Genomic DNA, 25,097 nt, shown 5'->3' with positions numbered 1-25,097 from the left:
ACCACCTTGACGCTTGGTGGCGGGCTTAGATGTGTTTTGATCAAAATATATCGACTAAGTGTCTCAGACATTATCATATCAGGGTGAGGACTTAGTCCATATATAGTGCTTGCATCTGCTTTAATAAGTGCATTATTATCTTGTTTCTGTGGTTTTCTTCAATAATATGGCCAGGGACATCCGCAAATTTGTATCATATCGTGCAGGATGTTTTTATCTTAGTTTTTTCTGTGATTTTTTTGTTCAAGTTAATATTCTGTTCACATCCAAAGCTGCGTCCGCATGTCTGCTTTTCACATCTTGTCCTATACTCCTTTCACTACTAGAGCTGCGTCCACATGTCTGCTTTCGCATCACGTCAATACTCTGCTCACTTTCCGGTTGCATTTATACGTCTGCTTTATACCATGCTTTTTATGCGCTACCCATACTCGGAGCTGCGTCTATACCATGTTTTTAGGTACCACTCACATCCAAAGCTGCATTCACCCATTTGTTGTTACATCATGTGTTGTACTCTGCTCCCACTCAAAGCTGCATTCTCCTGTTCATTGCTACATCATGGTTTTGCTCAATCTCACCAGGGCAGTCTGCACCCACCGCTCTGGTACCTCTCTACTGACAAACATAACTGCGTTCTTTTCAGGCTTACGTTCCCTTCCTCTGTGGTCTGTTACATTCCATAGGCCTACTTTCTGTTTTAATCCTGGTTCATAATCACTCAGACTGGTCTCCTTTTACTTCTGGTTCGTATTCACTCAGATTGGTCTGCCCCAGTTCACCAAACAGCTCCTCAGCGGAGGTCAGTGGGCCAGGAAGTTTCCTGCCATGTTTTCACAAGCTGTTCATTTGTTTGTCATAAGAGACTTCTCTTAGCGAACTTGCAATACCCCAGGCATTTCATGTTTACGTTTATGGTTCGCGGTGGTTAGTGTTTTATGTATGCACGTGCTTCGGATTACTAATGTCTATATTTTTAACGCCTGTTGGCAGTCATGTTCCTTAGGCCACCTTCTAGCCAATCCAATCATTCAAGTCGCTTCATATGCCATCAGGTCCGGCTTACGTTTTATTTACTTATCGTCACCGTAACGTCATCCCTCTGGCTTCAGAGGCCCTATGACTGATCCGGCCTCATGGCTCCGGGTCCCCATGACCGTTTTTTCATGTTTTGTTTGTTAAGGGTACGACATGGTTGTAGGCTGGTTAGCGTCCCAGGTTTCTGTTGGAGGGGGTCATGGTTATGCGAGTCCATGTCTTTGTCTTTCTAGGTTATCGAGTCCCGGTTGCTTACTAAATCCGTTGGGTTAAGCCCCAATCTTTTCCCCAGCTGTCCTTAATTCTAAGGTTCGCATCCCGGCGGCTGCCCGGCCCCATGGGCCCCTGGTGGTTGCTACAGCCCCATGGCTTCAGGGGTCTGACCAATGGTTGTCTGTCCACCTGTGCAGCTATGCTTTTGAATGACTCATATCTTTACCTGCTTGCCAGCTTATGTTATAAATTTTAGTTAATGTCCGTTATTATCTCCATTTTCTGTCACGTTTCCCTTCGTCTTTTCAGGTCATGCAGTTGAACTATTGGGGTCACCTTCCACGTCGGTCGGGTCTCGTTCCTAACGATATTTCGCCTTGCATGTTATTCAGGCCACGTAGTTTATCTTGGGTATCGCCTGCCACATCGGTCAGGCTCATGGTTTAACTTCTCTTGCACCTTATTCATGTCACTTTTCATAGTTATAATTCTTTAAAAAAAAAAAAACTCGGCCCCATGGCTTCGGGGGCCCGACGACTGCTTCGGCCCCATGGCTTCGGGGGCCCGACGACTGTTTTCAGTCCTGCTGGGCTGATTGCCTGGTTGGTTGTCCATCTGTGCATCTAGGCTGGCCCCTATGTATCGCATACATACCTGCTTCCCTAATTTCCTAATAATCCATGTTGATCGCTCCATGTTGATCCATGGCTTCGGGGGCCCGACGACTGCTTCGGCCCCATGGCTTTGGGGGCCCGACGACTGCTTCGGCCCCATGGCTTCGGGGGCCCGACGACTGCTTCGGCCCCATGGCTTCGGGGGCCCGACGACTGCTTCGGCCCCATGGCTTCGGGGGCCCGACGACTGCTTTGGCCCCATGGCTTCGGGGGCCCGACGACTGTTTTCAGTCCTGCTGGGCTGATTGCCTGGTTGGTTGTCCATCTGTGCATCTAGGCTGATTTGGCCCCTATGTATCGCATACATAGCTGCTTCCCTAATTTCCTAATAATCCATGTTGATCGCTCATTTTATGTTTTGACCGCAAACTGGTCCGGTTCGCCCTACAGCATCATTGTCATGTCTTGCGCAGATATTTCGTCTTTCTTTAATTGTTCATGCTTTCGTTCAGGTCCTGCCAGAGGAAGAACAAGTAGGGCAATTCGCTCTAGCATTTTAGTCTCTGATCGTAGTCGATCATATCTTGTCAACCAGGTCCCCGCGCAAAGTCTTTGCCTTTTTACCACGACCAGGAATCCATTTTCGCCAGTAGCTTCATTGCATTGCATTCCCTCACTGATGGGAGGGCATAGACAGAATCTTGTATATTATGGCTTCGTAGCTTCTTGCCGCACTAACCTCCGACTCCCTACAACCACGTTGAATTGGATTTTGGACAAGGTCCAGTAGGACAAGGTCACGGTAGAAGATTCAGATAGTAGGTCGGTCTTCACGTCTCAAGCGTAAAAACAATTCTCAGGGCCGCACAGTAGAACAACGAGCGGATATCTGTTGTCTGGGGAACTATTCAAGGATTCTCTTCCTATCTACATGGTTCTTTTTGGCCCTCATTCCTGCATAGTCTAGGCAGTTAGGTTTCGGTCCCGCGATCATCCTGACACTAGGGCATTGCCAGTACTCGCACTAGAACCAAACTTTACAAGTTGGTTTTTATGATCCATTTCACAATGTATTCCCGGTCCTCCATTCCACTTTGGGGCAGTATCTGCAATATTGAGCATCATGTCTCTGGCCTTGTCATCCACTAGATGGGTTGTAGGTTTCCTACTGGTCTTGCCTCACATACCCTGAATTTTCGCTCTAGATCCCGGACGCCTTGCAGTTGGCTTGGGGATTAGTTTGTACATACCATTCAAATTCCTTTTCTACCGTACTTGGCTTGGTTTTTGCCCACTTATAGGCCTACCCACGATCATGGCTTAGGGCACACAACAAGCCATTTAGTCAGGTCAGCTAAGACACGCCTAGCTGGGTTAGGTTGTTCCCGTTGTTTTCTCCCTAGGGTTCTTCGGATACCTCTTGGCCGTAGCCATGACCACAAATATATATATATATATATATATATATATATATATACGAAAAACTGACAGCACTCCAAGTAAAAGCAATGGTGTTTTATTCACCCATGTGGAAGGCAACGTTTCAGCTCATACAAGAGCCTTTTTCAAGCAATGAACACAGTGTGTTGTGGGGTATATAAAGTCCAACCCCTACCATTGCCAATGATACGGCGGAGATTGACCTCTCATTACGGACATCTATGTCCACAGAGGAGTACTCACAATTCAGTGATAATGTAGTGGCTCATGTGGCAAGAGCTAAAATGGAATTGGAGGAAGGAAAAAGGTCAAAATGGAATCGTGACTCCGAGGATTACAAAAAGGACACAGTCTATACCTGGCAGTCAGATACCAGCAATTTTTTCAAGGATCCAAGGAATAAGAAGAAAAGAAATACACCGGCTGCTTTTACATCATCCTCCCATTTTTTTTAGAGAACAATGTGGACCCACAAAAGAAAGACGAGGTCGGACCAGGAGAGGGGGTCGCAGACACCACAGAATTAACAAAGTCCAGAAACAACAAAACCAGAGCACAGACCAATAAATCTCAGATGAACAAGAAGAAGTGACAGTGATCAACCTGTCATCTAGGATACTCACCCCAGCTCAAGTGAGTGTTTTAAATAGAGGACTTTCTTTTTGTCCCATGTCTTCTTCCAACTGGTTTGATCTGGACGCTGACTTACATGCATTTTTTCGTAGAATTAAACTGAAGGTGTGGTTTAACTCTAGGGCACGGATCGCGGCGCCTCAGGTTAGCGAGTTCTCCCTGGGACGCCTCGATCTGTCCTTGAAGAGTCATTTTACCCCATATGTGAATGAGGCCTCTGTTGATGCATTTATTACTGCAGTCAAGTCTGATATATCTGCATACAAGTTGAAATGTAACAATGGTGTTCTCAAACATCCAAACCTCTCCAGTTTGGAGATTGAGGCACTAGATCAATTAAGAAAATATTCTTTGTTAACAATTAAACCTGCGGATAAGGGTGGCGCGGTGGTCATCATGGACACCAGTAAATATGTGGCTGAAATTCAACGTCAGCTGGATGACACTGATGTGTATTTTGCTCTTCAGGCTGATCCTAAATTTGAGATTGCAAAACTTGTCAAGAAGTGTTTGACTGATGCCACTTTGGCAGGTACTATTGATGAGGACTTATGCACATTTCTCACAATAGATCATCCGGTTACGCCGGTTCTATATATACTTCCTAAGGTGCATAAGTCCCTCATTGATCCACCCAGACGTCCAATTGTTTCCGGTTCGGATTCTATTTTTAGTTGTATTGCAATCTTTCTTGACAATGTGTTGCATGACTTTGCAGTAGGGGCTGAGTCGTATATTCAAGATACGACCGACTTCCTATGCAAGTTGAGCAGGATTGAATTTTACTGGTGTCCATGAGGTCCATCTGGCATCATTTGACGTCACGTCCTTATACACTTCGATTGACCACGAATTGGGTATTGGTGCAATTGAACGCATGCTTGGTCATTCATCTTATACTGCGGCTGCTAATAAATTTATTATTGATCTATTGCAGATAATTTTAAGACATAACTATTTCCTGTTTCAGGATACTTTTTTTCAGCAAAAACGAGGCGTAGCAATAGGGTCTAATGTAGCAGCCACTTATGCAAACATTTTTATGAGGTGCTTTGAGGAGGATGTCCTCCATGTGTCCCACCACCGCAGCCATCTGCTGCGGTGGTGGAGATACATAAACGACATCTTCCTCATATGGACTGGAAGTGTTGCGCAGTTGACTGAGTTCCATATGTTTCTAAATGGTGTCAACAAGCATCTTCAATTCACCCTGGTCCACTCTGAGACTGAACTTCAGTTTCTAGATACTACAGTCATATTTAGTCAGGGCAAGTTGCATACACAACTATACACGAAGCCTACGGATAAAAACACTCTATTATGTTTTAATAGTGGCCATCCACGCAATATGCTCAAGTACTTACCCTTTTCACAATTTCTTAGGGTCAAACGTATAGTTTCTGAACCTGAAAAAGTTGGTATATCTTTGAACACTATGGCCTGCAAATTTCATAAAAGGGGATATCCTGCCCAAATAATTGATTCAAGGTCCAAAATTTGGACAGAAGTAGCATTTTGGAGAGGAAGACGTCCGGGAGGTCACAGACCCGGATTCCCTTCATCTCCAAATACACGGAACAAAGTGATGAGATCAATCGCATCATTAAGCGACATTGGGGTATTTTGGGAGGTTGCCATAGTGAGATTTTGGAATTTAGATTCCCTCCCTTTTCTCATATTGCAGGTCCAGAAACTTACGTGACCAACTTGTGAGAGCTGACATTGGCCCCAGGTCTAAGTCCAAACAAACTTCTTTGACTACATTCGGTATGGGCAGTTTTCCCTGCCTTTGCTGGGTTGATTGTAAATACATGGGCAAGGGCAGGGCATTTGTCCATCCCACTACTGGAGTCTCGTATACTATTCGATTTCCCCTCACATGTAATTCCAACTTTGTGATCTATGTTTTGGTTTGTCTATGTCAGCTATTATATGTGGGTGAAACGTCGACAGATTTTAAGACTCGGTTAAATAATCACAGATTATCTATACGTAAAAAAAGAAAGGATCTTCCGGTTGCCAAACATTTTACGGAGTTTAAACACTCCAAAAAAGATCTTAAATGCTGGGCCATCGACCATGTACCCATGCCCAGGCGTGGGGGCAACAGGGTGCTGATCCTTAGAAAGAGGGAGCTCTTTTGGATCTACACTCTGAATAGTTTGCAACCATTTGGGCTCAATGTTGATTATAATCCGGGGATGTATTTCTAGAGGGGCAGTTTGCCCCACATTGTTCTATATGTGATGTGCGATCTTTCTCTCTCCTTTCTGTTGTACATAGTGTATTATGAACACAACAAAGCCATTTTTTCTTATATATTTATTTTTTTTTTTCACAGATTGTATTTATTTTCACAGATTAGAATTATGCTGCCGGGAACGAAAAGTGGGACGTACCCTATGTATCTATATTGTGTCGACATGTCCTTTGGCTTATATGATTGCCTTTAGTTTATGCTCATAGTGTGTCAGAAATTATATCTGCTCTAATTATCAGCCCTTTATGTCCAATATTGTGTGCCGTTGGCTGGTAGTGGCCTTTGGAGGGATCTAGTGGGTTTACATGCGATGACCGCAACGTTTTCTGTCGTGGTCACCGTTATACCTTTGTAGTTTTTCCCTTGCTTTTGCTAAGTGCATGCCATAGGACGCGATATTTATTTTGGGTTGCGCGATCCTATGTATTTTACGCTTGGACATGCGCACACGCAATAGAGAGAGGCTTTTTAATGTTTGTATAATGGCCGACTGAGCGCTTTATCAGTTATGTGCATGCTCCCGCAACGTAATGCGATGATGTCATGCCCTGCTCTTGACGCTGCTTGGCTTCTGCGCATTGCCTCCATCGGAACGCCGGATTCGGCGATACGTGACATGTGTGGCACAGGAGACAATGTTGGGTATGTCACCGCTTTCCCTTTCCTCTTTTGCAGCATCATTTCCTCTTTCTCCTCCCACATTTGGCGCACCTGTATTTAATTATTGCACTTTTATGGTATTTTATATATGCCTATACTGTATCTTTGATATAATATTAATGCAGGTTTTCTATTTATGAATAATACTCATCCATGCACTTTGATATTGTGTATGCACTGTTTTGCACTTTATTTTTAGATGTTATTGTTAATTGATTGTTTTGTGATGTAATAGGGGTTGGACTTTATATACCTCACAACACACTGTGTTCATTGCTTGAAAAAGGCTCTTGTATGAGCTGAAACGTTGCCTTCCACATGGGTGAATAAAACACCATTGCTTTTACTTGGAGTGCTGTCCGTTTTTCGTTTATCTATTTGGGGTAAGCAGCTACATCCCTGGACTTAGCACCCATATTGCTTTTTCCAGTGCCGCCATCATTTTCTCTTTTTTTTTATATATATGTATATATATATATATATATATATATATATATATATATATATATAATTTAATTTTTTCTGACTTCAGTTGTATACAGGGGAGGTGTTATCAGTCATTGATAGCATTCTCTGTGTAAGTGTGTATAGAGAGATAGCTATCAGTCACTGATAGTTGTACACGAGGAGGTGTCATTAGTGATTAATAGCGTTCCCTGTGTGTGTATACAGAGATAGCTGTCAGTCACTGATAACTGTACAGCGGGAGATGTTATCAGTAATTGAAAGCCTTACCTGTGTACAGAGATATCTGTCAGTCTCTCATAGCTGTACGTGGGGGCAGTCTTAGAGGGGTTGTCCAAGTTATATTTATTGATAACGTATCCTCAAGACCCAGCACCCCCGCTGATCAGCTGTTTGAAGAGAAGGCGAACGCCAAGCCAGAGCTGCCTCCACTCCATTGTTTACCTACTCGCCGTCGCATCTGCAGTGGTGAGCAGGTGTAATTACACCCAAGCCGTCCAATTCATTTTAATGGGAAAGCTCATTCCTATACACTTGTATAGGAGTGATGCGTCCTATTGAAATGAATGGGATGGCTTGGGTGTAATTACACCTGCTCACCACTGCAGATGGAACGGTGAGCAGGTAATCAATGAGGAGGAGCCAGTGCTGGCACTGCCTCTCTTTAAACAGCTGATCGGCGGGGGTGTCGGGTGTCAGACCCCCACCGATCTGATATTGATGACCTATCCCGAGGATAGGTCATCAATAAATATAACTTGGATAACCCCTTTAAGTTCAGAAAGAGCAGAGATATAAATATATAAATGACAAGTTTTACTTAATCATTTCCCACAAAACAATATATCAATCGGCTCAGTTCCTTCTGCTCTAACATGCTGCCTGCATGAAAGCAAATTTTAACCTTTGTTATGAGGTCCCAGCTCTTCTATGTATTCTTGTATTATGTATTCTTCTGATTACATCTCCATATATGAACTAATGATACAGTATTGTAAAGTGGCTATTTTTATATCTTTTATTTTTTATTAAAGGGTTTAAAAAATGGGTAAAAAAATATAAACAAAGCAGTGCTCACCATTCAAATTTCCAGTAGTAGCTGTTCCTATGCTTACCGCAGTCTTGCTGAATTCTATTTCCTAGTCTAGTGTCCACACCTAGAAAACAGTAGGAAATGCCTGCCCAGCCATTCAGTAGAAGCAGGTCACCAATTTGGCCAATCATAGGCTAAGCGGCCATTTCCTGCCATTTCCAGTAGGCATCAAAACAGTAGCAGTGGGCCATCTGCAAGGTGAGTAATCCTTCATTTATTCATTTATTTATTTATGTATTTTAAACAAATTCTGTCCTTTTTCTAAAATATTTTATCCAGCTGGAGAATACATTTAATTATACTTCTCCTTATAATTTTGTATTAAACATGAACACAATTACTTCAAGCTTAAGAATATCCAAATGGCTATAATTGCAGAGTGTTATTGAAGAGAAAAGAACTAGCAACAGTCATTTATTCCAAGTGGATTTGTATCAGAAATTTAAAAGGTAACCAGTTATTCCGACAATCTCTTAGAAAAACTTTAAAGGCAATACATAGCAAGATCATTTTAAGTCCATGGGATACATTCACAATAGACTTATGAAAATCATTGACTCATCACAGTATGTTTCCAATGTTAATCCTTGGCTCTGATGACATTTTGTACAGTCTGATCTTGAATATAATGATCACATTTAGAAGTAAATGTTAGTGAATCTATCAGAAGAAATTACCAGATACTGAAGTGCTGTTACAGAAAATTCAGTTAATACGTAACACTGGGCACTTATCATAAATAGCATAAACAGCGAACAAATGTTGGCGAACCGCAAGTTCACGGCGGGTTCTATTCACTTTAATGGCTGGCGAACCTGAAAAAACTTCAGCTCATATTTGCAGCCACCAAATACTTAATAGAAGTGCACAAATAGTGCCACAACATGGACAGTGACATACTAGAGGGGAGCCAATGACAACAATTTTCCCCCAAAATGTATCTTAATCAGGAGAAACTGTTATGCGTCTTAAGGGAAATTCTCTGAAATGTGCCCTTTTGGAGAATATAATTTTTTTATTTTAGGTCACAGGAGTACGGGCCTTAAAAATTAGGCATTCACCTGACATAAAAGAAATTCTGATTATGTGGCTCAAGGTACATTATGTATTGAGGCACCATTTTTTTTGGCATATCACACCAGTAGAACTAATTTCTTCCGATAGCTTTTGTCACTCTGTGTAGCTGAGGTAACGCAGCAAAACCACAAACAAATGCTTCACTACCTAAATGCACTATATAGGAAGTATATTATTGGTATATCACACCCTTGCTTCAATAAAAACATTTTGGGGGGGCAACTGGTATATCACACCAGTAGAAATTATTGGTTCCAATAGTGTTTGTCACTCTGTGTAGATGCGGTAACGCAGCAAAACCGCAAACAAATGCTGCACTACCTAAATGCACTATATAGAAAGTATATTATTGGTATATAACACCCCTGCCGCAATCAGTTTTTTTGGGGGGCAACTGGTAAATCACACCAGTAGAAATGATTTGTTCCAATAGCGTTTGGCACTCTGTATAGCTGCGGTATTGCAGCAGAACCGCACACAACTGCTGCACAATACAATTGCACTATCATATACTTTCTATGTTAGAAAGTATATTATAAGTATATTAAACCCCTCAGTAAGTTGCACCTATCGATAGCAGACCTATACCAGTCCTTAAAAGGACTTTTTTGGCCCTATTAGCTAGCATTTTGTGTCCCTAACAGCCTGTCCCTGCTCCTCACAGCAACCTTCCCCTACACTGGCAAAAGAGTGAATGCAAAATGTCTTCTGTCCAGTGGAGGTGTTGGGTGATAGACCGATCAGATAATAATGGATAGGTCATGACTATAGATGAGCGAATCGAATCCCACAAAGTGAATTTCAGGATAAAATAAATTCGCCTCAAAGCCAAGTTTTCTCATGCTTCGTGGTAGCGAATCGATTTAACCTTAAATAGTGTAAAAAATTTCAAACTTACAGCCTCCATTTGCTCGCAACGGGCCGTCAGCCGCCAACATGATTGAAGATCTTGGCCGAAATCCCTTGCGTGGTGACGTATGATGTCACTACGCTGGCCGGCACGATGACGCAATCTGCGAGATTTTGCGCCAGATATTCAAGAAAGATGACGGCGGCCGGCCCGTCGCAAGCAGATAGAGGCGGTAAGTTTCATAAAAATTTTATTTAATGTCAATTTTACACAGTTTTTACACTCAGATCCCACGCTCTTGTGTGAACGCGGAATCTGAGGGGTACAATGATGGGGAGCAGCGCTATTTTTTTTGTTAAATTCGGCAAATAATACAGGCCTAAAAAGCAATTTTAGGTCACCTATAAAGTGTAATAGCAAGCGATCAAAAAGTCATATTCATCCCCAAAATAGTGCCAATCAAACCGTCATCTCATCCTGCCAAAATGATACTCTACCCTAAGAGAATCACCCAAAAACTGAAAAAACTATGGCGCTCAGACTATGGAGACACTAAAACATGGTTTTTTTTTTGTTTGTTTCAAAAATTATATTATTGTGCAAAACTTAAATAGATAAAAAAAAGTAAAAAAGTATACATAGTAGGTATTTACAAGTCTGTAACGACCGGCTCTATAAAAATACCACATGACCTATACATAATCCCTCAGGTGAATACCGTAAAATAAAAATGGTGTCAAAAAAGCCATTTTTTGTCACCTTACATCACAAAAAGCATAATAGCAAGCGATCAAAAAGTCATATGCACCCAAAATAGTGCCAAACTGTCATCTCATCCAGCAAAAATGATATCCTCCCTACCTAAGGCAATCGCCCAAAAACTGAAAAAAAAAACCTATGTCTTTCAGAATATGTAAACACTAAAACATGTTTTTTTTTGTTTCAATAGTGATATCATTCTGTAAAACTTAAATAAATAAAAATGTTGACATATTAGGTATCACCGCATCCGTAATAACCTGCTATATAAAAATATCACATGACCTAACCCCTCAGGTGAATACCGTAAAAAATAAATAAAAAATTGTGTCAAAAAGCCATTTTTTGTCACCTTACATCACAAAAAGTGTAATAGCAAGCGATCACAAAGTTATATGCACCCTATAATAGTGCCAATTAAACCGTCATCTCATCCTGAAAGAAATGAGCCCCTACACAAGATAGTCGCCCAAAAAATTAATAAAAAAATACGTTTCAGAATGTGGAGACTCTAAAAAATTATATATTTTTTTTTAAATGCTTTGTTATGTAAAACTGAAACTATTTTATTTTCGCGTCCGTAACAACCTGCTCTATAAAAATACCACATGATCTAACCTGTCAGATGAATGTTGTAAATAACAAAAAATAAAAACGGTGCCAAAACAGCTATTTCTTGTTACCTTGCCTCGCAAAAAGTGCAATATAGCGCAACCAAAAATAGTACCAACAAAACTGCCACCTTATCCCATAGTTTCTAAAATGGGGTCAATTTTTTGGGTGCATCAGGGGGGCTACAAATGGAACATGGTGTCAAAAAACCAGTCCAGCAAAATCTCCCTTCCAAAAACCCTATGGCGTTCCTTTCCTTCTGCGCAATGCCGTGTGCCCGTACAGCAGTTTACAACCACATATGGGGTGTTTCTGTAAAAAACAGAATTATGTAAGGCTGGGACTGTACACCGTGAAAAACATTGGCGGCTGGGGACAGAGTAACACAAGACTGCTACCGTCATAAGACTGTGGAAAACCTCAGTATCCACAAGCCAAAATAGCAACATTTCCAGGGCCAGCAATTTGGAAAGGTGCGCATTTGGTGCTATGGCCTGTGGGTGGGTGGCTGTGTATTTGTGCTTTTGTTTTAAAGGCCTGGGGTATAGACATCTGTACGTTGATCTGGGACACAGAAGAGGATGTGCTAGCTGGAGGTGCTTGCGAAGGTCCAGGTGCATGGAGGTAGGCATCCATACCTGCATCTTGGACAGGGGAATGGCGAGCACATAACACAGGGGAAGAGGAGGCAGTCATGTGATTGTGATTGTGGAACCAGGCGTTCGGCCCACCTATTAGGGTCTTTTGATGATGCTATGTGGCGGATCATGCTGGTGGTGGTGAGGTTACTAGTGTTCAGGCCCCTGCTCATTTTGGTACAGCACAGGTAGCAAATGCCAATTCTTTTATCATCCGCACTGTCCTCAAATAAGCGCCAAACTGCAGAACATCTACCACTTTGCAATGGAGATTGCCGCAAGGGGGTGCTCCGGGGAACAGTTGTGGGCCTGTTTGGTGTGGTCCACCTTCTCCCTTTTGCCACCCCACTGCCTCTTCCAGCCTGTTGCGGTGCTGCGGATCCCTCTCCCTCTGTACTGCTGTCCTCGCTCGGCTTACCACCTTCCCAGGTTGGGTCAGTGACTTCATTGTTCACCACCTCCTCTTCCACTTTCTCACTCTGGTTATCCTCCTGACTTGTTGACCTAACAACAACCTCAGTTACTGACAACTGTGTTTCATCCTTATCATCAACCTCTTGAGACACTAATTGCATTTGTCTTATTGGCAACTGTGTCTCATCATCATCATCCACCATGTGAAACACTAATTGCCGTTCCCCACCATCATCTTCTTGTGACTAGAGTTTGAAAATCAGGGCACAATATCTCCTCATGTCCATCTTGAAGCGGGCTTGTCGAGATGCCCAAATCATGGAATGTCCATGAATTCAGCTCCTTGGAATATCCGTGTGTGGGATCACTTGTTTGCCAAGACTCTCCACGGTGGGAGGAAGGAGTATCAGGGTGAGGATTCTGTTGACCAGACTCTTGGCTACTTAACCAACTGGAAGCATCATCTGCTGTAGTCCAACCGATCACCTGGTTGCACTATTCTGAGTGGTGTCCTGCTCCGCCCTGCAAACTGGGACATGAAGCTAGGTATAGTGGATGAGTGTGTCTCTTGTGCTCTGGCAGCAGGCACAGTTTCACCGCGCAGAGGGCCATGGGCATTATTGCTCGTCTTGCGCATATTAATTGGTATATAGGCTTGCAATTATGTCACATGTACAGTAGCACAGTAGTTTTGTAAATGTATGCACAAATATAGTACACAGAATGTTACAGATATTTTTAGGAAGCGCAAACGTTATACAGTAGGTTTAGGGCAAGTAATGTCTCTGTTACCAGCAGCTAATAACAAATGACACTGAATCAATATGCAAACGTTATACAGGAGATGTAGCGCAAATAATGTAACTGTCCGTAGCGGACACCGTCTATGGAAAAAATACACTGAATGTAACATATTTTTAGTCTGCACACACGTTACACAGGAGATGTAGTGCAGAAAATGTTGCTGTCTGTAGCGGCCAAACAATTGCAAGCTATTTAGCGCAGGTTGCGCTAAAAATGTATATTCCTGCCAGATACAACAATAGTCCTTAAAAGGACTTTTGAGTCTCTAACAAGTTTTTTCAATAATATACTACAATTTTGCTCCCTTCTTCAGCACAGCTCTCCCTGACTAAGACTGAGCCGAACATGTGTCATCGGGTGCTATATAGCACCCGATGACACTTTCCAGCCAATCACTGTAATGCCAGTAGCCAACAAGTGAATGGCAGTACTTACCTGCACATTTATTGGCTGCGGGGAGGAGACAATGGTGTTCGGCTGAGCATGCTCGCCCAACACAAGTCTTTTTGTTTTGTACATATACCCTCTGAATTTGTAAAGCACTGTGGAATATAGTGGCACTATATTAAATATTATTATTATTATTATTATTGTTTTATTCAAATGGAAAAATACAGGGTCTTCATTATTATGACCAGTGGAGGTCATACCCCCACTAAACCCCTATCAGATATTGGATACATATAATTAAATTAAGCACCCTTTAACTATTATACATACTATTACATGTGTGTAAAGCATCCATAATGCTGCAGTCAGTGCTCGTATTCAGTACAAGCTAAATTAAGCATAACTGCTGACTTCTCAACAATATTGTATTATAAATGTAAATTTTCAGTAATATTGAACTGAACAGTGGATTATAATAGGGTTGTTCGGGCCCAGCATCCCTAGGGGGCCCAACGCCGACTGAACACCCACATACTGGAGCGGGGCACTGGAGCGAATAGTTCCCTGCCCCACCGCCAATCACCACCATAGGCTTCAGGCCTAGTAGGCCTGAGGCCTATGCAGTAGTGAAAACCCGGCGCAGGTGTGCGTAATGATGTCATTGCACACCTGTGATGAGAGAGACACGGGACAATGAAGAATGCACGTCTGCCTCACCATGCTAGACACAGGCAAGTATTAGCTTTTCATTTTTTGTTTTGTTTCTGTGTGTGCCAACTTGGGGGGGGGGGGGGGGGCAGAGGAGGACATGGGGCAGTGAGGTAGAAAATCAGTTCAGGGGTAGGCAGATTATTAAAAGGGGGCAAATCACTTCATGTGGGGCAAATTGTTACTTAGGACAAACTACTTCATGGGGCAGTGTGGGGACAAATTATTTCATGGGAGTGCAGTGTGGGGGAAATTACTATATAGGGCAGTGTGGGTGAAATTACTATATGGGCAGTGTGGGGGAAATTACTATATGGGGTTAGTGTGGGGGAAATTACTATATGGGGCAGTGTGGGGGAAATTACTATATGGAGCAGTGTGGGGGAAATTACTATATGGAGCAGTGTGGGTGAAATTACTATATGGGCAGTGTGGGGGAAATTACTATATGGCGGTAGTGTGGGGGAAATTACTATATTGGGGTAGTGTGGGGGAAATTACTATATGGGGGTAGTGTGGGGGAAATTACTATATGGGGGTAGTGTGGGGGAATTACTATATGGGGGTAGTGTGGGGGAATTACTATATGGGGCAGTGTGTGGGAAATTACTATATGGGGCAGTGTGGGGGGAATTACGTTTTTATTAGGGGACATTATTTTTGGGAACACTATACAGGCATTATTACCTGGAGCACAATATAAGGTGTTATTATTACTGGGGGCACTCTAGGGGACATTATAATTACTGTAGACACTGTAGGGACCCATGTGCTAATTTATCAAACTGGTGTAAAGTTGAACTGGGTTAGTTACCCATAGCAACAGGATTTCACCTTTCATTTTTCACAGCTCCAGTGGAAAATTTAAGGTGGAATCTGATTGGTTGCTGTGGGCACCTAAGCTAGTTGTACTTTACACCAGTTTGATAAATGACCCCAATTATGAGAAATCTAACGTGTCTGTGTAATAAACTCTGTAGACACGAGATGCGGCTGAAAGAATTAGTCATGGCGGTCTGGGTCAAATGGAGGAGAAAAGGAAAGAGAAGATCTACATAACAGGAGATGTCACTGGATGTAACATGTATGTGGTGCTGTATTCCCCTATATGTAGAGCTGGCTCACTACTGTGACCTGTGTCTCATCTTCTCCTCCAAGTCTTTTTTTTTTTTTTATAAAATTTGTATGCATTTTAAATTTGGCAACTCAAATTTTAATTTGTCACCTGCAGTACTATGTAACAGCCCAGATAACAGTGATAAATTTCTGTGTGCAGATAATGTAGTAGATGTTCTATGCAGTCCTATGTAACACCCCACATAACACAATAGTTCACTGTGCTATGTGGGGTGTTACATAGGAATGCAGATAACATCTATGAAATCTGCACTCAGAGAGTTATGAGATGTTGGGGTCTGACTTCCGGCACCCCCACCAATCAGCTGTTTGAGGAGACTGCAATGTTCCAGTGAGCGCCGCAGCCTCTTTGCTCCTTACCTAGCACAGCTCTGTCCATTTGATAGCACTGTGCTTGGTATTACAGCTCAGACCCAATCACTCAGATGAGGCAGAGCTGCACCTAGACCATGTGAACGATGTCATATGGCCTAGGAAGAGACTTTGGCGAAGCACCACAGCCTCTTCATACAGAAAGAAACCTAAAACTAAAATGGAGGGGGGGGGGGGGAGTTGGATAGACAGCCGTAGACAGTAAACTTTCTCTTTAAATTTGTTTTAGGAACTTCACAGAGTGTGGGGTATATGGAAAAAATTTCTGATCTTTTAGCCACCAAAAAAGTCATTGACCAGTCATCTTAAAACATATTATATATCTAATAGTAATTAGTGAGTCACCTGCATGTGAAAAAAAAATTGGGGAAGACACTGTATATTAAGTGCAACCAAAATCTTACCATATTTGTGCCAGAATTTTTGGCACACACACTTTGTAACAAATATATTAGATGCATGAGCATTGTAAAGTGCATGAGCATGAGCATTGTAACGTGCAAGACATGATGGTCTGCAAATAAACTTTTCTGCCAACTTTTTGCCTAGTCCTATTTTGCGCCTTTTTTGTTACAGTCTTGGACAGATTGTGGCACTTCTCAGGTTTAACAACGGAGCCTGCTCAAAAGGAGCATTCAATTCTGACAGTATAAACTCCTGCAGTGCAATGTGTCATCTTCCCTTCAGACTGACACAGAATCACAGCATTAGACACAATTAACAATTCAAATAGGCTGGGGCTAGAGATACTAGAGCGACGCTGCTAAAATCTAAAAGTAATATTCAACTGCTTATTATTTTTACATGCAAATTATATGAATATGCAAATTTGCATATATACTTGCACACAACACTAATCCTGCATTATTTTTTGGGGGGGCCCTACTAATGATAAAGAGCACCCCCGAAGAGTACCACCCAAGACCAGTTAACTAAGCAAGGCAAACTTCTCTTGAGACATTCAGGTTTTCTTGTCCTTCTAAAAAGAGTTAAATTGCATGTCTCATTGAGAGAAGTGTAAGCTTTCAGTTGAATATTACTTTGAGGGTTTCTCTCTGGTCCATCTGAAATTAATCCCAAAATGGTTGAATGTATTTCCCAATTCTTAAAGTTTTTTTTTTTTTTTTTTTTGCTATATTGATGACCTATTCTTAAGTGAATAGGGATGGCAGAGCTGTAATGGCACCTGATCGCTGATGCAATGCTAACAACGAGCAGGTAAACAGTGAGGAGAACATAAGGCTTACTGATTGTGCGCTCTCTATCACCCATCCCTATTTGAGTTCATTAGAATTTTTAAATTCAGGAAAAATTCCAAATTGGTAGAATTTACTCGCTCATCCTTAGCTGGGCTCCATACTATAGTTATGCCCCATAGTGCCCTCATTGTAGTTCTTACACTGAATCCATGCTTCTCTACTTTCTTATCCACACAAAGTTTGGCACTCTCAAGGCACATGATGAGGTCCTTCATCACTACTTCTCCTCTCCACTGTTTAGCTCCATTCCTAATGTACTGACGACATGATGATGACATCACCACAGGTCCTACAGCTCATATTAATGGCTATATATTGGTGGGGGAGTCCCGGTCTCCCCTGCCACTGCTGGGCCCCATAACAGTCTCTATGGGTGCAACTGCAATAGTTATGTCTCTGCATGACATAGCACAGAGTGTCTATAACGCTGTTATAGTGAATGATAGGGACTCTATCTGCCCCGTCATGGTTCCTTCCACACGACTTTGCATGAGTATGAAGACACAAAATGTTTCAACTTCTATTTTACAGTGAACCAAGATATGCTTTAATCTAAGATAGTTTAAGATTGCTTTGGTTTACAAAGATCTCACTCTGACTCAAGATTTCAGGAGAACATATAACCTCAGCTCTTTTGCTCTCCTTCTTATAGCAGGTCATTTTTCTGTCAATAAAAGTCCATTTATAGCACGGTATCTTTTTTATCTTCACACACATCTGTTGCGTGTATGAATGTACTGTATAAGCCTCTTGCAGTTTTTCTGGTTTTCAGCTTCTTGGAACTGTAATTCTCTTTTATCAGATAAATATCTGCGCTATTGATCGTCTGTTCTTCCATCTCTTTATACTTCTTAGGTGGTTGGCGAGTGGAGGTTTAGTCGTATTCACTGTGACATCTTTGTGACCCTTGATGTTATGATGTGTACAGCAAGTATCCTTAATCTTTGTGCCATCAGCATTGACAGGTAAGAGACATTGCTCTTCTGGTTTGACAATGGTGACTGTATACGGCAAGACTATTCTATATAAAAAAAGAACACTTAGTTCTTACTACGACCATAGTGACATATTCACATTGCTGATAAAGAGCAACTCAGACATTTTATCATTTTAGATATATCGTATTGAGTGTAAAGGCAACCAAATTAAAGTTTACTCTGGTGTAAATTTCTTTAGGTAGTTTCTGTATGTCTGTACATTTGTATATGGCACAACATACAAGAAGCTGAATATTAAATCTATGTTTAAGCCTCCATTAGTGGAGATGAGCAAATTAATTCAAAACTAATTGAATTCAACTGCATTTTCCAAATACTCTTAGCTGTTCAGTTTGAATGAATTTTTCAGCCATTTTTTAGATCAGAAGACAGGAAAGATGAAGAAGGAGGTTCATATGACCCCAGATGATGTGTATATATGCGTACAGGCATTTGATGCCAAAAAGTGATATACTTGAAGTGCTTTTAAATATGATATGTTTTGATGGCCAAACCCTTTAACCCAGATTAGAATTAAAGGCTATGGACAACTTTACTATCAGATTTATTTACTTTTATTTTTATATTGAATTTAGTATATTGTGGATAAAAGTCATTGTAATTTGAATTAAAACATTCTGTACTGTTTGTCTTCTGCAGCCTGCATGTTTTCACTTATGTATATTGCAGGCTGCTTATTCTTCTTGAACATGAAGTCCGTTAGACAAGCTCTCCATCAGCTCACTCTGTAGCCCTCATCTCTGGCCTCCTGAATGACTTCTAAGTTAACCTATTTTTTATTTACTGCACATTTGTTTTACTTGGCTGTAAAGATGTCAGCTTAATGGATCATTCAGGAGAATAGAGACATGCAGTCTGCAAAAGAATGGTTGAGAATTTTTAAAAAGTTTATTTGGTTTTCGATATTGATGATCTAGCCTCAGGGTAGGTTATCAATATCAGATCCGCTGAGATCCAACTCCTGGCACCCCCACAATTGACTGTTGAAGAGAATGCAGCGCTCCTGAGGATAGGTCATCAATATTGGAAACCAAACAACCACATTAATGTAAGCCAGATTGATAGGTGATAGATTCAATTCAGTAAAAATAAAAATTGATTGAAAGGTGTCCATAGCTTTTCAATATACCTGGTTAGGAATAGCCCCTTCATTGGTAATGTCCTGTCAAGAGACATTGGTTGTTTTATTTTGTACAAACCTTACATGAGCTATATTTATATCCTGCAGTATGTATTAGGGGGGGGGGGGGGGTAGCTCTTCTCTGAGGGTCATTCACAGAAGTATCTTTGCCAGTCACCAAGTTTAAGGTCCAAGCATCGCTTTTATTTGGCACCTCAGCAAGACAAACATAAATCATACAAAATAAACACCTGCCCGGCTGGGCTCTAACTAAACAAGGTATCTTCCTACCTTACTTTAAGCACCGTTTGCACACAGTAATTATAAGCGGCTTTTCCAGCCCAGTGTCCCACAGCCGCCTGGCTGTACAGAGCCCTGTTCACACACGGTCTCACATCCAGTACCTTTATGGGGGAGTGTGGCCCTGTAGTCCCTCCGACACCGGCCTAGTGACCCTTGCACCCAGGCATCACCATGTCCCCCAATGCTCCAGTTAGCACCTAGCCCCGTGGTCCCTCAGCCAGCCGGGTCCAGCAGGACCCTGTTGAACAACGAATCTCCTTCCCCCAAACTGACACCCTAGGAGGTGCTTTATGCCAGCCCGAGCACCTCCAGCTGGTCTCACCTGTGGTGGACTAGGGGTGTGGACCGCACTATCCACCCCTTCCTTGCTTCTCACCTCTGTGAGATCTGTCACTATCTCACAGTATCTAAGTAAAAAAAAAAAAAAAGTGTGTGATTTAAGTACAATTAGACCCATATAGATACAAATGCCACTTGCAATTTTACATTTCTACAAATCTTTTTTCTGCCTAGTGGTAAATGTAACTGCACCACAGTCATACACAGTGTGCAATGACATTTAAATCAGGGCTCGTGCTGCACACATCCAGCTACTTTAACATAAATCCATGTGAAACTTATCTTGGATACAGAATGCACCCTGGGAATTAAACTACATCTCAGAAATGAACTCCCTGCATGTAAAAGGTACTGCTGACAGGTCTATCAATTTACCAGGAGGGTTGCTGTAGTCTTAGACAAAAAAGAAATACACAAGAACATTGTAAATGTGAGAGCGCCTTGGTTAGTAGTTAGTACAACAATTACGGATATAAAACAAATTGTTCCTTTGACATACTATACGATGCATGTTATAGCTTTATATTGGGATAGCCATTCAAAGTATTCAAGCGTTACAGCACTAGGTGAGAATAGTTCAGGAAAATAAAAAGATTTAAATGGGTCTATTGATCTAACTCGGTGGAAATGAATAAGGTTCCATAAGACATGCTCTTAGTATTCTAGTATTCTAGTCTTTTATTTTTTGATCTACAGCCATAGAAACGTAAAAAAATAATAATTGGGATACAAACCTGCAAATCTCCAGATGGTAGTGCATTTTGTTAACTGGTGGCTTGCAGAGAAGCACTGCATAATGTTGACACTTTTTGCTCACTTTTAGGTACCATAGCACTATTTAAAGAGGACCTGTCATCTCTCCTGACATGTCTGCATCCCTGTGTAATAACAGTTTCCTGGGGATCTATTTTTATGACTCTGATATGCAAATCCTTTATTATTCCTGCTAAAAGTTATGAATTAATCAGTAGAAGTTTGCAATGGAGATCCAGATGGGTGTTACCAGTTGAAGGTGTCCCTGCACAGTCTAGCTCTACCTTTATTGCAAACTGCTAGTTAATTTATAAATTCTAACAGGATTAATAAAGGAATGACACAACATAGAGTCATAAGAATAGACGCTCCAGAATTGCTAGTGCGGTATGCCAGACCTTGCAGGGGTATTATGTGTGAGGTCTCGGTGTGAGCAATAGGTAGGCCGAGGTAAATACAGTTCTGGTTACTCGTGGTTATGTCGTCACTGGGCATGTGCCAGTGGCAATGTCCCTTGTAATCGTGACGCCAGTACCTTTTGGATGGAGGTACAACCATTTACTATAGTGTTAATAGAGGAATTGAGTCTGAGGCAAACAGGGTGAAACTCAAATGGCTCTTTACTGGTGATGACTCTTGATTACAATACATCCACAGGCATTAAACAGTCTCTTGATACAATCCGGCATTAAGCACAATCTCCCATTCATATGGGCAAATCCTCAATGAAGTACAGTCTCTTGTAATACATAAGAAAACTATTGTTCAGACTAGGCTGGTAATAATGAAAGTCATATACTCATAGGCGTGCGCAGCCTATTGCATTAGGGTGTGCACCCTAAAGCACAAACACACACGCCCCGCGCACGTGTGTATTTGTGTATTTATGTATGTATGTGTATATATATATATATATATATATATATACAGTACAGACCAAAAGTTTGGACACACCTTCTCATTCAAAGAGTTTTTTTTATTTTCATGACTATGAAGGCATCAAAACTATGAATTAACACATGTGGAATTATATACATAACAAAAAAGTGTGAAACAACTGAAAATATATCATATTCTAGGTTCTTCAAAGTAGCCACCTTTTGCTTTGATTACTGCTTTGCACACTCTTGGCATTCTCTTGATGAGCTTCAAGAGGGAGTCACCTGAAATGGTCTTCCAACAGTCTTGAAGGAGTTCCCAGAGATGCTTAGCACTTGTTGGCCCTTTTGCCTTCACTCTGTCGTCCAGCTCACCCCAAACCATCTCGATTGGGTTCAGGTCCGATGACTGTGGAGGCCAGATCATCTGGCGCAGCACCCCATCACTGTCCTTCATGGTCAAATAGCCCTTACTTTCAAAGGTTTCCCAATTTGTCGGCTGACTGACTGACCTTCATTTCTTAAAGTAATGATGGCCACTCGTTTTTCTTTACTTAGCTGCTTTTTTCTTGCCATAATACAAATTCTAACAGTCTATTCAGTAGGACTATCAGCTGTGTATCCACCTGACTTCTCCACAACGCAACTGATGGTCCCAACCCCATTTAAAAGGCAAGAAATCCCACTTATTAAACCTGACAGAGCACACCTGTGAAGTGAAAACCATTTCAGGTGACTACCTCTTGAAGCTCATTAAGAGAATGCCAAGAGTGTGCAAAGCAGTAATCAAAGCAAAAGATGGCTACTTTGAAGAACCTAGAATATGACATATTTTCAGTTGTTTCACACTTTTTTGTTATGTATAAAATTCCACATGTGTTAATTCATAGTTTTGATGCCTTCAGTGTGAATCTACAATTTTCATAGTCATGAAAATAAAGAAAACTCTTTGAATGAGAAGGTATGTCCAAACTTTTGGTCTGTACTGTATGTACCTAGTATACTATCGAGAAACAAATATGTGCCCTTCATCTGTGCCCCCTGTCCCAATCTGTGCCCCAAATAGCTCCTGCCTCCCTCATCTGTGCTCTCTGCACGATCTGTGCACAGTGGCTTTAACTTTGCCGCCTGTGCACCGCCGTCATCAGCAGCAAGTGTCAGATGTATGCTGACACTGTATACTGACACTGCTATAACCCCAGCGGCATCCATGGGGTTAATAAAGGAAGGGGGGTCCCTCTGTCAACCATTTTAATACAGCTGGATTGACAGTGGCAGCTTTAACCTGTTGCTGCAGCTGCTACCACAACCTTATTCTGCTGCTACTTGTGCCTGCCACAGCATCATGTTTGTCAATGCAACTGTCTGTTGGCCATAGTGTATACCAAGCATACAGCTAACAGAATTGATTAGCTAGGATGATGTTGGTCCACTGCACAATTATGTACAGGGTGATGTTTTACACCTGCCTATAATATGCATGTTCAGTAACTCTACAGCAAACAGAAAGTATTACCTCTACAGCAAACAGAGAATTTTTGGTCCACTGTAGAGTTAGGCAAGCACGCTCGGCCGAACACCAATTCAGCTTGAGAATCGCTATGCTCGGCCAAATATTGCATGTGTTTGACCTCAATGCTCTAGTCAGTGTATTTAAATCTAATTCATCCTCAATTTCTGAAAGGATTCAAACTCACAACCATCTACATTACAGCCAAGAATGTTAACCACTACACTATAGAGCTGCATGGCCAGTTACAAAAAAAATTGTACTAGTAGTAAGTATTCCTATACAGCAGAAGTCTCATATGTTATTTGTTTTAGTAAATGGCCATGCACCTCTATAGTGTAGTGGTTAATGTTCTTGGGTGAAGGTTGTGAGTTCAAATCCTGCCAGACACATTTCAGAAATAGAGGCTAAGATAAATGTGTATATATATATATATATATATATATATATATATATAGCAAAAAAGGTTTCACAGCACTCCTTGAAAGATAAAATGTGCTCTTTTATTCACACATATCAAGTGACTTGTCACTTGATATGTGTGAATAAAAGAGCACATTTTATCTTTCAAGGAGTGCTGCGAAACCTTTTTTGCTATTTGCCGTCCTGAATCGAGGGACCATCGCGGGCACCCTATAATCTACACAAGTCCTCAAGGGAGTGCAGCCACAGTTTTTCTCATGGATATATATATAAAGAAAAAAAATGGGCAGCACTCCACGAAGCAAAAAAATACTAAATTACTTTATTTACCCAAAAAGGACATGCGACGTTTCGGCTCTATACTGGAGCCTTTCTCAGGCTTGAGAAAAGCTCCAGTATAGAGCTGAAACGTTGCATGTCCTGTTTGGGTAAATAAAGTAATTTAGTATTTTTTTACTACGTGGAGTGCTGCCCATTTTTTTTTTTCTATCCATTGGATTTGCTTATACCAACACTGGCCTTGTTGCACCCTTTCTGTTTGCATCAGAGACGGTGCTGCCCCTTTTCTTACATTTTTTTCTTATATATGAAAAAAAACGGGGGGCACTAAATATCTGGTCAATGGACAATGAACCTATTAATTAGCACATATACATAAAATATATAATATATTATTAACTAAAATATTAGTCCAGTTTAGTGTATTAGGCAGACTCCATAGATAAATAAAAAAATAATTAATAAGACCACTAAAATGCATATAATTAGTATTCCACCCTAAAAACCATATATAGCCATAAAATTATACTATATTTCTTCTTGCGTGATTTTCCAGGTAGTGTTCACAATATAAAAGTTCACTTAATAGCGATATTGTGGATGTTCATTCCATATCGGTATAACTACTGTTCATATGCTGGATGCAACCCATAAATAGTCAATGAGTACCGGTATCTGTGCGGTCAATGCGCTAAATGCAGCAAAACCTATGTGCAGTCAATATGCTGATTGCAGCAAACATAAATGTGGGTACTTTACCAATCCGAAGAGTTCTGCCTATATACTGGAGCCTACAAGGGCACTCCAGCACATACACAACTCCCATCGTCTCACAGGACATTTCGCCTTTGATCTTATATGTCTGCCCTCCTCTCGACACAATTTCCTGCAGATTTCTCTTTTTTTCCTCTCTGGTGTGGTTCCTGCACACAGTCCTATGCCTTCTATGCAGATACCTTGAATATATTGGTCTGTTTCTGTGTTTCATTCCACACGTTATTATTTTTATTATGAGCACATGCAATAATAATAATAATTTGGTTCCATTCTTCACTTTA

The 25,097-nt window shown here is 41.3% G+C and overlaps 1 protein-coding gene across 2 annotated transcripts in view; it reads left to right on the top strand.

Moving 5' to 3' along the window:
• Positions 1–25,097, top strand: part of DRD2 (dopamine receptor D2) — a 253,047-nt gene that overhangs the window by 74,316 nt on the left and 153,634 nt on the right. For both annotated transcript variants that reach the window (XM_044278450.1, XM_044278448.1), the window contains exon 2: positions 18,292–18,401. In XM_044278450.1, coding sequence (XP_044134385.1) covers positions 18,292–18,401 — 110 coding nt within the window. The remainder of the gene's footprint in view (positions 1–18,291; positions 18,402–25,097) is intronic.

The sequence above is a fragment of the Bufo gargarizans genome, chromosome 2 (assembly GCF_014858855.1).
Source record: "Bufo gargarizans isolate SCDJY-AF-19 chromosome 2, ASM1485885v1, whole genome shotgun sequence".
NCBI classification, from domain to species: Eukaryota; Metazoa; Chordata; class Amphibia; order Anura; family Bufonidae; genus Bufo; species Bufo gargarizans.
The sequence above is the reverse complement of the archived record's forward strand: the minus strand, read 5'-3'. Positions and strand labels throughout refer to the sequence as shown.